This window comes from Ostrinia nubilalis, chromosome 25 (assembly GCF_963855985.1).
Source record: "Ostrinia nubilalis chromosome 25, ilOstNubi1.1, whole genome shotgun sequence".
Lineage (NCBI taxonomy): Eukaryota > Metazoa > Arthropoda > Insecta > Lepidoptera > Crambidae > Ostrinia > Ostrinia nubilalis.
The window spans coordinates 8,818,880-8,835,133 of NC_087112.1; the positions used below are offsets into that span (position 1 = coordinate 8,818,880).

A 16,254-nucleotide genomic window follows, 5' to 3' on the forward strand; every position below is an offset into this window, starting at 1 on the left:
ACGGGATCCACGCGTACGAAGTCGCGGGCGGCCGCTAGTACTTTAATAAATTCGAAACACCATGACGTGTGTCCATTATTTTGTATTCTTTTTATAACAGGAATTTAGTTCCCTTTTTACCCAACACACCTAGCTCTAAAATCGTTCGGCCCACGATAAGGGTAAGGCATGCCAATGCAATAAACACTATTATGTAAATGCTATCACCGCAATGTGTTTCCGCTATCTTAATACCGGCAGGACAAACTACCCTCACGTTTGGAACGGTTAGCAAAAAAAGGAATAAATTGGATAAATTCTCACCTTTTGTTTTCTAAAGCGGGAGACCGGTTGAGTTTTGCGGGTCTTGTCCTGGAGAAATAAATAAAGCTTAAAGCTGGAGCTTGCCTAACTCAATAAGTAAAGAAACATAGATATCATTGTTAACATAACAGCATTGTTGTGTCCGATTAGAAGTAAGATTGATAGCTAGTTCCTCTAGAGTTGAGGATTCTGGGCTGAAACTCGCTTCCACCTTCGGCCTGCTAATACTTTCAATCAGGTATGCGTTTCCATGTTCTATAATATAATCTATGCCTAAAATCTATAGTTGGGTAATCTAATGCATTTTTATTTTAAAGTTCAACTTTTTTCTCTGTCGATACAAATTTAACCAGATTTGTCGATACTTGTAGAATTGAATGCTTTATGTCTTTTCATCATTCTATTTGATAGTTAAAAGAACATTGTTTTAAAATATATTTCTTGACAGTTTTTTGTATACATTCAACGTACCTGCTATAATATTTTTCTCTTCTAAAACAAAATCGACTGACACAGATGAGATTCAATCCTACGACGAATTTCTGGTGAGACTTTTCCTTGCAATTCTCTTCCACTGAACAACACAATCATTTTTGTATGGTATGGTATATAATGTTCGTTTTATGTACTGCTATAGAAGAAACATATTAAATATAAATATTATAAAACAAAATGTCAGTAAAAACACCAAAGAACTCTATTTTCGTGCAAATATCAAAACAGCAATTTACTTACCTCCATTTCTTTTGTTTCAAATATCGTGGACGGTGTCGCCGGTGATAAATGACGGAGGTAGGAGGACAAAAAATGTTGTTTCCCACCTCAACTCCCAGCCAAAGGGTTCCTAAGCAACCGCCGTGTTAAGGGTAGTGTACGAGAGAGGCTTTGCACAATGTCCCATTCGAATCCGTCAAAGTACGTATCTAGAAAACTACTACAGAAATCGGATGAACGATTTCGGATCTACTGCGTAAATTAAAAATAGCTTTGTCACAAATTTGGACCGTAATGTCACGGATTCGGATTGGACGCAGAGCGAAACTAACTTAGTTGACCGAAGAATACTTATAAGCAGAGATTCTTACTACAAGCTTTTATGGTATCAACTGTGATAATAGAAGCGAGTATTTTCTATGTATAAAATATTTAAAAGACTTCAAGTGAAAATGCAGAGGTTTACATTATTTAATTTATCTTCGTCGATTTGTGAATAAGATTTTAAATTTAACCTGAAAAAGTAGACTCCTGAGATGGTCCCATTATCACCAAAGAAGGACCGAGATAAAGATTTGACCATGTCAATGTTAAAGTTAAACTTGATGTGGTATTACAATAAAATGTCTGTAGTATAGTGTAGAAGCACCTTATTATGTTCCCCTTATGAAGTTGACGGATGAAGAATAGAGAAAAACAATGCATAATGACACGAAATGGACTACGACCGCTGACAGTATGTTATGCGGGGGAAATGTTAGTTTATAAAAGAAGCTTGTTTTTATTTTTCCATTTGTATGGAATAACAGCAGATGTGTTGACTCATTCAAATTGAAAGAGTTGCAATTACAATGACAGATGTTGAATTACAACAACAGAATTACTCATTATAATTTACTATGACCATGCCTCTCATGCATTTTACGTATGGGTACAAAATAATTAGGTACTGTATGGGTAATATCAAGCATTGTGGCATCACATATTATTATTCACCAAAGTCACAAACTACATACATTTACTAGCTGCTGTACTATAGGTACTAGGTGCTAACATAAATTTGAATAAATAGAAAATTTTACCGCAATCATGCTGTTTGGCTGCAAAATTATTTGCAGTAGGTAGGTATATCAAATTATCAACAAACTTCTGGATTCGGAATGTACGGACGTCGGCATATAAAGGGCACATGCTGTGGCATCTTACATAGTTGCAGTAGGTGTGATTTTGCAACATAAATGAATAGTCTGATGTGATGTAGACTGTACAAATAGCTTGATTGCTATTTGTACAGTCTACATCACATCACACTGTTATCAAAGGGGCGTATACGGATAGTATTTCTCAAATCATTCACCAGTCAGTCCCCAGCCATGCAGTGTCTAACGTTCCTAACACTGCTAAACTTGCTCCACCTGATCCACTGCGACTGTGTGATCAACCACCAAACCCTACTCGGAACATGGGAGAAGCAGCTTCACAAAGACCTGCGGAAAAACTTCAAATGGTACGAAAACCCAAACGAGTGCAACGTCACAGTAGTGGACATCTCGTTCATGATAAAAGCCTTCGAAATGGACAGCTCAAACAATATCTTCAGCATGTACAGCACCATGATGACCTCCTGGATCGACAAACGACTCACATGGAACCAGAAAGACTACGGCGGCATTGAAAGGACCGTCTTCGAGGATATACTCTTCTGGATCCCTAACATTCAGCTAAATAATCGAATAGAAGAAGACGGGTTTCCTGATTTCTACGGTCAGGAGTGTTCAGTTAAAAATAATGGGCAGGTATCCTGTAATGGGAGGATCCTAGATACGGCCCAGTGCACAGCCAAAATGAGCAGCTGGCCTTACGACACTCAGGAGTGTAATCTTGATTACAGAATTGCGAAAGAACAGAAGGATGTTCGCTTGATATCACATAAAGCTGTGCACATGGCTAGCACACAATATGGACCTGACTTTACTATTGTTGATTGCTATCACGTTTCCAACGTTAGTGATGATGTGCAGCTGAGAATTACATTTGTACTGGACCGTAACGGTCATTCCTTAGCAGCCATTATAATATTCCCTTCAATTCTTCTCTCGATTTTGACTGCATCTTCGATTGTTCTGGATGTCAACGACAGGAATCGTTTGCTAATGATATCGTTCTCGATTATGTGCCATTTCTTTTATTTGATAGAAATAGGTTATGAGATTCCAAAGCACAGTGAAGATGCCCCTACGATTTTGTTGTTTTATCGTTTATCTTTGATTTGGGCAATGTTTCTATTAGTTGCTACTGTGTTTTTGGAGAAATTGAGGAACAAGGAGTCAGCTTCACCAAGATGGGTCAGTTCTGTGTACAGCATTGTTTTTAATAGTTACGGAAAGTATCTCATTTGGCCCCGATGGAAGACGCGGCTTGATCTTTTGACTTCCCAAGAAGTGGATATAAAATCTGTCGACGTATGGAACGGTTTTGCAAACATTGTGAATAGTGTGTGTTTTTTTGTGACAGTAATTGTGTATTGTGTTATGATTCCTATTTTAGTGCCTAGGAAACAGCCCATTATACATGATAACAAGTGGTGGTTTCTATGGAGAGGAGGTTTGCCTTGAAAACAATTTTAAATTACACTATTTCTGATGGCATCATTCATATAATACAGTTTCTTTTTTATTATATTTTATGTTGTGTTTTTCAAAAACCATATTTATGATTTTAATAGCAACTAATTCAATCAAAACTATTATTAACGTAAATGCGCCTATTACCGCCAGTTTAAGCTCACTTCGGATAAACGTTAGAAAATTAGATATAAGACGTGGTGATAGAAAATACACTTTAATTTATTTATAACAATGATGAAGTAATCTTTGAATTCAAGTAGTAAAAATTAGTATTCAATCACACAATAATTAATAAATAGCAATTTAATCTGAAAAAGCAGTTGTTTCTATTACCGACCTATAGACGAGGTGTGTTTCTATTAACGTTTTTTCTGTTTCTATTACCGACCGCTAAGAATATTGCTCTTCAATTGGGTATATTCCAAGAGGCACGGGTTCGATTCCCGCTCAGAGGCTCGGGAACCACTTGATTTTTTTCACGTTAAATTTGTTTTGCTTTTAGTTTTAATTAAATTTGTTTTTTTTTTCAAGTCAATTTTTTTTATTATTTTTTTATTATTAAAAGAGAAAAGACACGCTTCTCGAAAATAAATAAATAAATCAAGCAAAAATAGTAGAATAATAAATTACTCTATTATACTTGATTACGCGGTACCCGGTGTTCTAGTGAGTAGTGGGGGTCATTATTTAAACTATATCTGAGTTTTAATAAAATTAAATATTCATTTAATATTTTATTTTTATTTTTAATTTGACTATAATTTTCATATGTTTTTTATTTTAATTGTGTATTTTAATTTAAACTATGGACAATGGACACGGTCTGTATAATTATTTTAAATATTTTTTTATTATTCAAAATAATCTTAAAAAGTTACATAGTAGTTGTAGTAACGCATGATTGGTTTGGTGTCATGTCATAAATGTTAGTTATATACAAAATACAGGCTTATAAGTCTTCGCAGGTGGCGTTATAGTTATGAGGCGGTAATAGAATTAAGTATGAACATTACTTTATTCTATTAGCGACCGTAAAAAGAAAACAGTAACCAGCTAAAATATCTACTTTATTGAAGACGTGATCAGTGAAGTATCATTTTTATTAGGTTTTATTTTATATCAAATAGGTACTAATTAGAATTTAACAGGTTTTTATAAAATCTATTGTCATACATTATTAGAGATATTCTTTAATGTTCATTGTAGTTTTATGCCAAACCTATGACAATTAACGTATGGCGTTAATTGATTTAATTACGTGAAATATTCTTATGAATCGATCAAGACAACAAAATGGAGGTTAAATGCGTGGTTAAAGATATAAATACTAAAATAAAAAACTTTATCAAAATTCTAACAACGCCATGGGTCGTTATTAGGAACCAAATTATGAAAAGTGTTTCTATTACCGCCCTTATTTAAAATTGTATTTAAGCCACAAAAATACAGCGAGAGGGCTATATTGAGGGTTTATTAAGGAAACTAAAGTACGAATTAATATTGTTATGCAAAAACATGTTGGTATACTCATTTTAAATGTGTTAAAATCGCTAATTAATAACAAGGTGCATCTTAAGTAGTTGGGAGCGCGTCAGTATGAAAAGTGCGTCTGTTGCGGGCGCGTCCCATTAATTGTCAAATAACTCCGTTTACTGGTTATTTACGAACACAAACTTTAATCGTTTTGATAGTCAATAAACATATCTAGATATTTTTTAGGTAACGTGTTTTCTGGAACCTGTTATTATGTATTTTATGAAAGAAAGAAAAATAGGGCGGTAATAGAATACATATTTTGGGGGGTCGTTAATAGGCGCACTTACGTTAGTTCAGATTTCACAATCATGTTTTTCAATCTGTGACTGTCTTTCACGCAAGCAAAGCCGTGAACAGCAGCTAGTTCAACTAAATAACTTGCTAATCCAATGGCAGTTTGAGAGATTTAAGTCGTCAGAATCTGTACATAAATTTCGGGGCAAAAATGAATTTTGGACATGATAAATGTGGCAATATCAGCTGACTGCTGCCGGATGAATTGCGGAGCTAAATCTGCGAATAAGGGCCAGCGTACACTGGACTTAGGGAATTAATTGGACGTATATTTTAAGGGATTTTTTAATTACTTTAAATGATTAATTTCACTTTAGTATTTTCTATTACCTATGTCATTTGTAGGCATTCTTTATAAATAATAACAAGAAGTATCATAAAGTGTGTAAGATACATTAGCAGGTATGTATTCTTATTTAACCAAAGTGAAATTGAGACTGGAATTAATTTCTTTTTACTCTAATTGATTTTTGTGGTTATTTATTTATTGAAATAAAGAGTGTTTATCTACTTCTATTATTCTTATTTCATAAATTGATACTCAAGGTAGGTGAAAAACGATATCCACTGCTGGACTAAAGCCTTCCCAAAAGATTTCCACAATGACCCTGCGCTGCCCGCAGGCGCTTCAGCAGATCGTCAGTTCACCAAGTGGGAGGCCCGCTCACACTACTGTTTCATGTTTAATGAGAGTTACCTACATAAAATATATACTGAACCTATATACCTAACTCCATTGTTCACGAAGACGAAGGTATTCTCTAGAGTATAATAAATATCGATTTACTTATAACTCGATATATTTCGCAATAACGAAGTTCGAGCACTCATCGTGCAATCGAGTTTGTTTGAAAGAGCAGTCGAATTGGGATAAGTGTAATATCAGTTTGGAACTTTTATCAGCTTGACTTTGGGAATCGAATTATATACCATCTCCTTTTATAACTGGGTAGTTCCATTAAATGAAGGACTTTTAACAGACAGTTCGTTCGTTTCAGACAAATGAATGTCCACTGCTGAACAAAGGCATTTCTAAGGATTTCCACAAGGACCGGTCTTACGGTGGTCCAGGTACTTTCCGCGACCTTCACCAGATTGTCGGTCCACCTAGTGGTCGAGACCAACGGCCATCAGTTCTACTATATTTTTTAACATAAACTGCAGGAAAGAGTGAGAATGTTAATTAGAAGGTCAATAATGTAGTGCTGAAGCGAAAAACAAAGTGGGTAACAGGTTTGATTTCTGGTCAGGTCAGGAAACTTATGAAATGGGAGATGCGTAGACGTTTAAAAACCGTTTTAGATTTCCTTCGAAGTTTCTTGTTTCATATAATGATGAGTAAATTGAGTGAGCGTTTAAAAAAACGCTCTTACAAACCGGCGTTTTTCTCGCCCAGTGCACACCAGTACAAATTAGACGCGATTGTTACTTACGGCTATCTGTCAGTCGCCCGACCGATCGGATGCCAGATGCGACTCTGCTATCTATCCATCTATCTATGTATTTCATTCGATAGGTACTCATTACCTAGTTTCACTTATTTTCCTAGAATAATGCCAATGGATAATAGTTGGAGATAAAATTTTAAAGTGGTCTAGGCACTAAACTTTAGTGATTCTTTCTTTTCTTTTTTGTTCTGTGTGATGTACCTACAATTACCTACACGTTTGACTGTCAATTGACAATATTCCCTTACCCCTTTACAAATAAAGCCATGTATTCATTAGGCAACATTTGTTGATGAACTGTTTATGACTAGTGTGAAACAAGTTTACCATAAACACAGGTTTCTGAAACTTGGCCGTCTACACTTGCTCTCCACTCATAGCGGGAAACACGGCAACATAAACAATGTTTCATCACCTATGTTTATGGACTGTTTATAAACTGTTTACAGAGATGATGAAACATTATGAAACATTGTTTATGAACAGTTTATAAACAGTGTTTATCAACAAATGTTGCCTAATGAATACATGGCTTAAAAGTTACGAGCGTTGCACACTAGTTTTTAAAGTGAGGTTTTGTATGAAATGTCATTGCTTAAAATAAAGATTTGATTTGATTTGATAAATCAACACCTGAAAGCTCATCTAAATCAGGAGCGCCAGACGATGACATAAATAAATAAATTCCATAAATTGTCACTTATCTACTGGTTTATTCAATAAAGCAAATCCGTTGATTCACCGTCCGCTTGGCCACAGTGTACGTAAGACTGGACAGAAGTACCGCTCAGTAATTAGTTTTAAATAATGATAGGTACATTCGACTCTTACAGGTATTTATCACATCACCAATGGTTTTTATCGTCTTATCGGCGGTTCTATCGGTATCTCTACAAATAAATTATAGTCCTGTCAAAATTACTTTATTGTTAATTAAGAAATGCAGTGAAAGAATTTTCTGATCAGATTAAAAAGGTTGGTCTCCTTCTACACACTTTCATTTCCTAATCCAACACCTTGTAGTACTTTATTTTAGAGATATGAATCTTCAGCTTCGAACTTTTCTTTTTGCTTTCACCTAATTTTCCTGAAGCCTTATTCACGTAACAAAACTTAAACGACAACAAATCGCTGAGTAGCGATCCTATCGAGTAATCGTTCTATCAAAATGACCCTTGTGAATACGGATTTAGAACTGTTTTTCAATGGGACGACGTAACAAAACTTCAACGACAACAAATCGCTGAGTAGCGATCCTATCGAGTAATCGTTCTATCGAAATGACCCTTGTGAATACGGATTTAGAACTGTTTTTCAATGGGACGACGCAACAAAACTTCAACGACTACAAATCGCCGAGTTGCGATCCTATCGAGTAATCGTTCTATCGAAATGACCCTTGTGAATACGGATTTAGAACTGTTTTTCAATGGGACGACTTCTGAACGTCAGCGAGATCTTGACTGTCAAAATACGGGAATTAGGCCACTGGAGACAGTTAATGTCTGCACAAGAGTTGAACCTGTAGGAATGAAAGATGGGAAGAGTCTTGCATTTCTTTGAAAAGGATTCGTTTTAATCACATTAATGGGTCTTCTCTCCCTTCCTACACTATGGTCCAGCTTTCCAATTATGGGGGATAGCCGTCGGTTTTGACATCAGTAATGTGCATACATCGGAATGCACTTAGCTGGCCAGTAGATCTTGTTGGATTTAGCTCGCAAATTGTGGAGTTGGCGTTTAATAATGATGGTCAGGTCTGAGGATGGAGAGAATAATGTGGGTAGTGATAAATCTATGGTTTGGTTAATTAGAACTGGCATAAAAATTGATGAATGAAAAGCCCTTTTTTCTGGTTTTAATTTTAGACGTGCTTTGGCGATGCATAGTGCCCGTATTCACAAAAGATACTTGCTTAGGTAAAGCAGCAAATCGAAAGCACAGCGTTGAATAGAGCTCTGTGATTGGTTCGTGTGTCACCCTGTGCGTCCGCGCGCACTGTGAGACCTCATAGTAATGTTTGTGAATACAGGCGATAATATCCGCAGGGACGTACAAAAGCTCCAATAAGTAACTAATGATTCTTTGATATTTCTGAAATTGTATAGCACTTGTATCACCTGTAAATCCTGTAATAGGGATATTCCACTTTGATCACATTTTAAAGGTGTTAAAAGTCGACTTCAGTTAAATTAAGTTCTTCTTTCACTAGTAAAGCTACATTATTTCTGAATGACATAGGACTTAACTTTAGGTGACAGAAAAAAGCAGTACAAATTCATAGTCCAGAGGCAAAGCACTTTTTCATCTACCCAAGGGTCGATATAAGAATAACATGTAGCATCCATGATGTTACAGCCCTGAGTCTATTTCCGCCACTTCCGCCGGCGACAGTCTGCTTCCGGTTGAAATTATTCATTCGCGGTGCGAGCTGGTTTATGTCTAAAATAGGATCTTATGAAGTTATTAGAATCAATATTTTGTCTGTGTTTTAGTCGTTTGTAAGGTAAATCCGCCTATGTCAAGGTAGACAATGTGGGATCTTATTCTTGTTATAAATGCTGTTATTTAATTTTGTATTAATAGTACATAATGTCTTTCATAATTAAATAATAACAGTGCTACATGGAGTTGAAATATTACTTTTTTTTACTCAAAAAATAAAAAAATAGCAATATTTTTTTATTAACGGTCTGACGAACCAATTAGAATTTCGATTTCATTAAATCCCAATTTGGGATGATGACCGAATGACCACGACCCGGATCAAGTGTAAATTAGGTCTGCATGTGTTTCTTTGTAACTTCTAGCTCGTTCGTTCGTTCGTTTCAGCCGAATAACGTCCACTGCTGGACAAAGGCCTCCTCCAAGGTTTTCCACAATGAACGGTCCTGCGCTGCCCGCATCCAGGCTCTTCCCGCGACCTTTGCCAGATCGTCGGTCCAGTAGGAGGCTTGCCCACGCTACGTCTTCCAGCCCGTGGTCTTAATTAAGTGGTTAATTAAAGAACCGCATCCCACTTAACATCAGGTGCGATTGTGGTCAAATACCTGCCTTGTTATGCATAAAAAAAAAAAAAGTTTGCCTCCATAAAAAATACAGCATCTGGTCGAACTTGAAAAACATTTAGTTTGGTTAAATCAAATATTTTTTTCAGACATTTAGTCCAATGTATAACGAGTAGAGTATAGATACACCCGTATTCACAAACGATGCTTGCTTAAGTGAAGCAGCAAATCGAACACACAGCGGCGAATAGAGCACTGTGATTGATTGGTGTGTCACCCTGTGCGTCCACGGCCCACGCGCACTGTGAGACCTCGTAGTAATGTTTGTGAATACGGGCGATAGGCCTTCAGAACTACAAACTTTTAACATTATACCTAAATGACTGGCCAAAAGTAAAATAAGTATGTCAGGTTAATATTTACCGAAATTCCTTTACAAAATGACACTAATCAGTTCAGAACCCCAGTCTCAGAAGCAAGGTCACACAAACCGAGCAAAAAATACCTCGTGAATTTGCAGGTTCAGACCTCAGTTGTCGCTCCCGTGATAAATGACATGTGAAAAACTACCCTCGCTTGTCGGTACCTTCGTCAGGCTACACCCAAGGGTTTTTCAAGTTTTGGACACTCGCATCTTAGGGAAAAGGGCATACAGATGTTCATTTGTTCAATTTGAGCGATTGCTTTTGTTTTTGTCTAGCAAGTTAGGCAGTTTTCTAAGTGCTGATTGGTACTTAAGTAGTATTGTTTTTGCATTTCTAATTGTTATTTAGTTGTTGTCATGCAAGTAGGTAGTTCCTTGAATACGTTTGTTACGTTTCTCAGTAATTTCTTGAATTAAAAATGCTATAATTGCTATTTTATTCTTATTTCTATTTTATTTGCATTTCTATATAGGTCAAAGGAAGTGTATTTTCTTCATTTATGTATAATCACTAAAAATACAAATAGATAGTTATGCCCGTTTTCACCATCAATCCCTAATTTTAAGTGACCCCTATGGTAACACTTATTAGGAATTTTGTTTTCATAGGGGTCACTTAAAAATTAGGGATTGATGGTGAAAACGGGTCTCAAAATAATGTCTCAAAATAAATACATTATATTATTATTCGCATAACCCAGGGATATTAGGGAAGGCCTTTGTCCAGCAGTGGACGTCATTTGTCTGAAACGAACGAACCCAGGCATAAACTGGTAAACACTATTTTATTACTATTTTTTACATATTATTTCTGACCAAAGAGTAACCAAGGATTTATAAATCGTTTAAAAGCTCTAAACTCTATAAAACATAGTTGGGCGGTTGAAACAACCGACAACTGAAACTGTAAGAGCTCGCTCATAAAAATAGGAAATTACTCGTTGAAATAACATTAGTTCCCAGTTTAATGGCCGTGGAAACACTTTAATCTCTACTGCAAACACCTCTATTCTTTGCTTCTAACAGTCTTCAAATCCTAAAATAATACAATGTAAGAAAATATATTTATTCGGCACTAAATAAGTGAAAGTTTTACTTATTCTTCTGTATATAGTAACTTTAGTTGTGCTTTTACCGCGAAGTGGCTTAAAAGATTTTAATTTCGGTACGCGCATAAAGATTTTCTGTGATAGACCTAAAACGCAGACAAATCCACGAGCACAAGCAAACTAGTTGTCTATGCATGTGCCAGGTTCCTTACAAACAACAAACAAACAAACCTACCTAAAACAAAGTCGCTTTCGCTGCCTGTACGCTTATATGTTTATTTTCAGAAATAGATAGAGTGATCCAAGAGGTTTTATTATACACATACATAAGTGTGACGTGAAGCCAGGGCATGTCGCTAGTATAGTGATAATTGGCTAGAGACATTTGAATGTCAAATAAGCATCTAAAAGCTTAAAAATACCTTTCTTTTTCTACGACTAACTTTATTATTAGAGTCGGACTAAAATCGAGCGATAAATACGAAATTTTATATCTTCAAAGCCGTAAGTTTCTGAAAATATCTGAAATTTAGTTCTGCTTGTATGCACTTAAGTAGTAAGAAGTTCAGCAACCTGGGCTTAGTGAAATATTCAGTTTTCGGTAATTGAATTTCAGAGAACTGAATGTGTGAATGAGAGAAAGTACACTTTGATATTTCCCTTAAGGCTGGGATGGAGAGAAGATAATAAGAAAATATTTTCTTAGTTTCATAAAATTGCTGCAAATAGTGAATTTTCTTTCAGACACATAAGATGTCTATTAGAGGTTTTCTTGACACTTTTATGAGTTAATTTCTACGAGTTTTTTTGTTTTTAAATAATAATTATCATAGCATTACCTAGCGTAAACTAGAAGAGTTGGTACTGTGGTGCCTAATACAAGACGATAATGACTCCTCCTTTAAATATCTCTGCCTAGAGCATTAACAAACCCCGGAGAGATTTGAACCTGCTAGCTCTGGCTTTGTATTTAGTATACACACCAGCCCACGCGGTCATCATTGTTCTTAATTCATTAATATTATTGCAGTCTTTGTTGTAGTTATTGCAATCAAAAGAATATTAAAAGTATTCGATTAAAATGTTTCCAATCTCTGATCGGGCGAATAAGTCCAGTCGTTTATTTATAGTTATTACCAGCAAGACTTCGTCTAGTCTGTGATCAGGGGACCAGGGAGGGACTAGGGCGATAAAGGGCCCCAAAAATTTTATTTATTAAACCACACAAAACTGACAATTAAAAGAAATACAATAATAAGAGGCGGTCTAATCGCTAGTCCCGGGGGAAAACAGTTCATCTTCATCATCCTCATCATTAATTTCAGCCGTAGGACGTCCACTGCTGAACATAGGCCTCCCCGAATGATTTCCATAATGACCGGCTGGTAGCGGCTCCATTGGATCCAGCGCCTTCCTGCTACCTTTATGAGGTCAAAAGGAAAAACATAAAGGAAAGGAGGAGGAAAACAGTTATTATTTTTTCATAAAGTTTAATAAGTGGTTTCTTGAAGCACTTACCGAGACGGTTAGATCTGTTGAAAAGTTACGGTTTATGTTAAATGTTTAATGAATTTATGGCCACTCTTTCTCATGTGAGGATAGTTTTCTGGAGAAATTAACAAAAAATGTGTACTTTTACTTAAATCAACGAGACCGATGGCTCAAAAAGTAGTAATAGTAGGTAAGTCTACAGTTGTCGAGCGTTATAAAATCAACACAGTTCATCATCACACAATCATTATAGTTGTTGCAATTCACGAAAGCGAGTGAGCTTTACATGTTCGATTTTCAAAAGTTTTGATCTACTACACTATCATTATGTGCATGTACACGTACACACACAAGTAAAGCTCACTCGCCTTCGTGAGTTGCAAGAACTATAGGTACTTCAAAATTCCAAAAAGTGCCCCTTGTCCCCCTGTAAATACGTCCCTGTCAAAGATATTATCTGCGAAGCTGAAACCAAACGTTGTTTTTATTTTTATTTTCTCATTATTTCGTATTGGAATACTGTCTTTGAGATGGTGGCAGTGAACTTTGGATTGGCGGGTGGAATTAAATTTGTAAAAGATAAGTTACAATTAATTTTCATTTCAGTTCTTAAAACTTCTAGTTTTAGCATAGGTACCTACTGTCTTTCTAGTAATATTCAATTGAGTAGTACTAAAAAGTAGTTCAAAAATAGTAGTAAGTAATAATCTAAATAACAGTTAAAGATATTGTATAAAATATAAAAATTCCAAAGGCGTATTTTAGAAAATGAGAGTTTTTATTCGCATTAAACGTTTTTTGTATTTGTTTAAGGTTTGAATGCCTGTAGGTATTTTATATTCCAATTCCAATTAAAAGTCTTTGAACGAAAATAGTTTGTCGTTCGCAGTGAGTAAAAATAATTCGGGAGTCCTTTAGATTTAAAAACCCGACGCATTTTTTAGTTGAAAAATCGGGGATGACTCGTTTTTACCACGTGGTATGTTCCTTTTGTAGAGTGACCAATTTATTTTTTTAAATGGGACCGCTTACGTTTCTCTTTGTAAAACTGCACTGTAATAATTCAGAAGAACTTACATGCAGAAACTACTAAGCCCATGAAGTATTCAAGATTCCTTTTCTAAGCAGAATGCTATTTGGCACGTTCATATTTTTGTGACTGTTTTGTAATTTTATTTTATTTTATTTTTCTTTATTCAGAAAACCACAGCTCTTTATAATAATAATACAAACAGGTATTTTTATTCTTACAGCCAATAATTAATAGCCAGCCAGTAATTGTAAAGTCCATTTTCTAATTCCCAATAGGTGTCTCAAAAAGCAACCAAGGGAGAAATAATGTCCAGCGTAGAGAGGTCATATTTCCATTTTCCTCTTGTAAATTAGGGAGTCGTGCGCTTGCAGTGGAGATAACGATAATTCATAAGTCGAAGGTATTTATTTCACTATTGATATGTTTTCATAAAATGTTTAAATAGACTGTCCTCAAAAACCTTGCCCCATGGTCACACCACAAACTGTTACGCCATCATTTCTGCGCGTCCGGAGCTGTCCGGGTCCGTTTCAAAAACGTCCGGCGTCCGATGAATTCCTGTTACACCCACGTTCATTTTTCGGCTCGCACATTTTGACGTGTGAACTTTCGTTTTGGTTGTTCTCTCGCGTATGAATAAAGCTGCTGACACATTTGTTTGAATTTGACGAACGTTTTTGTATGATTTCATTCCTGTTTTTTAATATGATGTTTTAAATGTTCGTTGAAAAAGGTTTTTACACCATTAAGGAATATTTTGATGCTTTTAAGTTTCAGTAGTATATACCCATGTTTCCTGTTTTTGTCGCATGTACTATTAAATTAAGTAGTTGTAAGCTATTTGCATGCCAGTTGTGGTGATTTGTGCGAACTGTTTTTATATTGGCATCTGCTGTACCGCTTATCAAGTAAATAAATGGATTTTGATTTGATTGATTTGATTAAAATGACTTTTATGTTAATGAAGTCAGATAAATTCTGTCGTCTTTTCACAATATTCAGTGAGGAAGCTCTTGACCTCTATCTCATCTAATGGATAGAGATAATCGGACTGGAAGGGGGTAGAGCTAAAAAAATTCAACCACCTACAGATCAAATTATGAAACGACCATTAGTTACAGACTTAGGTAAAATGGTGGAAGCTAGCCAGGTAGACTTAGATCAAGTCATTTCACCAACCAAATCACGCTGAAAACATATCTGCCCACACTGAGAATCGAACCGGTGCCTCTGTTCTGAGACAGGTCTATAATATATCTACCTAGGTAGATATCTATCCAGCTATCTATCTTTATTTTCTGTGGTGAGTTCAGTTTGTTTGTGAGCTTAAAACATTTCCTCAGTTTTGTTTAAATAAATAGCGCGGAGCTTGCTAACTAAACTATTTAAACTGAACCGAAACGAACGTTAGAAAACTAAATTATGTAGTACGAAACTCGGTCTGCTCATGATTGGTGGTTTTAATGGAAAATACTAAATTGCAGTAAATAAAGCATGAAACTGTTAACTAATTGTAATTAATAAGATAATTTACAGTGAAAAGAAAAGAAAAATAGCACTTATTTATAGCCGAATAAAGTGCTGAAGTATTTAGCTCTGTGTGCTTTATTATTACGTACTTCTAAGAACTCTACCCATCTTCCTGAAAAATATCTTTTGCAGCATACTTACGCCCGTATTCTCAAACATTACTATGAGGTCTCACAGTGCGCGTGGACGCACAGGGTGACACACAAACCAATCACTGAGCTCTATTCAACGATGGGCGTTTGATTTGCTGCTTCACTTAAGTTAGCATCGTTTGTGAATACGAATTGTAATTGAAGCGTATTGTGATAATAATTTGATAGTGTTTTAGAAATTTCTTACACTTAGATTAACTGGCATATAATGTCCCATGGCATTAAGTTTGCCTTGCATACGTAGCTGCATAAAGGTAGCAGGAAGGCGCTGGATGGCCGCTACCAACCGGGCGATGTGGAAGTCATTGGGGGAGGCCTATGTTCAGCAGTGGACGTCCTGTGGCTGAAATGATAATGATGATGACGTTATATGCAGAGCCTGTCTTGTAACTACATAGGCGTGTGTAGTATCAGCATTTTTTACGAAACCTCCCAACTTTGACTGGCGTTAACTCGCTAACTGGACATGGACTGCGTTGTGAACAGTGAGTGAAACTCGACTAACTCCAAACAGTGAGTGCAGGCTGAGTGACTCGGCTACAGATAAATCGCATTTGTGCCTCCCTGACCGCTTTCTCAACTGCACACTCAATTAGGTTAGGTGGTGGAGCAAGACAGAAGATTTTAATTCAAATTCTTCATTAG

The 16,254-nt window shown here is 35.9% G+C and overlaps 1 protein-coding gene across 1 annotated transcript; it reads left to right on the forward strand.

The window, feature by feature from the left end:
- Positions 1-2,385: 2,385 nt before the first annotated feature.
- LOC135084137 (ligand-gated ion channel 4-like) lies at positions 2,386-3,763 on the forward strand. Its single transcript, XM_063978879.1, has one exon. It carries the CDS (start codon positions 2,391-2,393, stop codon positions 3,630-3,632), a length of 1,242 nt encoding a protein of 413 aa, XP_063834949.1. The 5' UTR covers positions 2,386-2,390; the 3' UTR covers positions 3,633-3,763.
- The last annotated feature ends 12,491 nt before the right edge of the window (positions 3,764-16,254 follow it).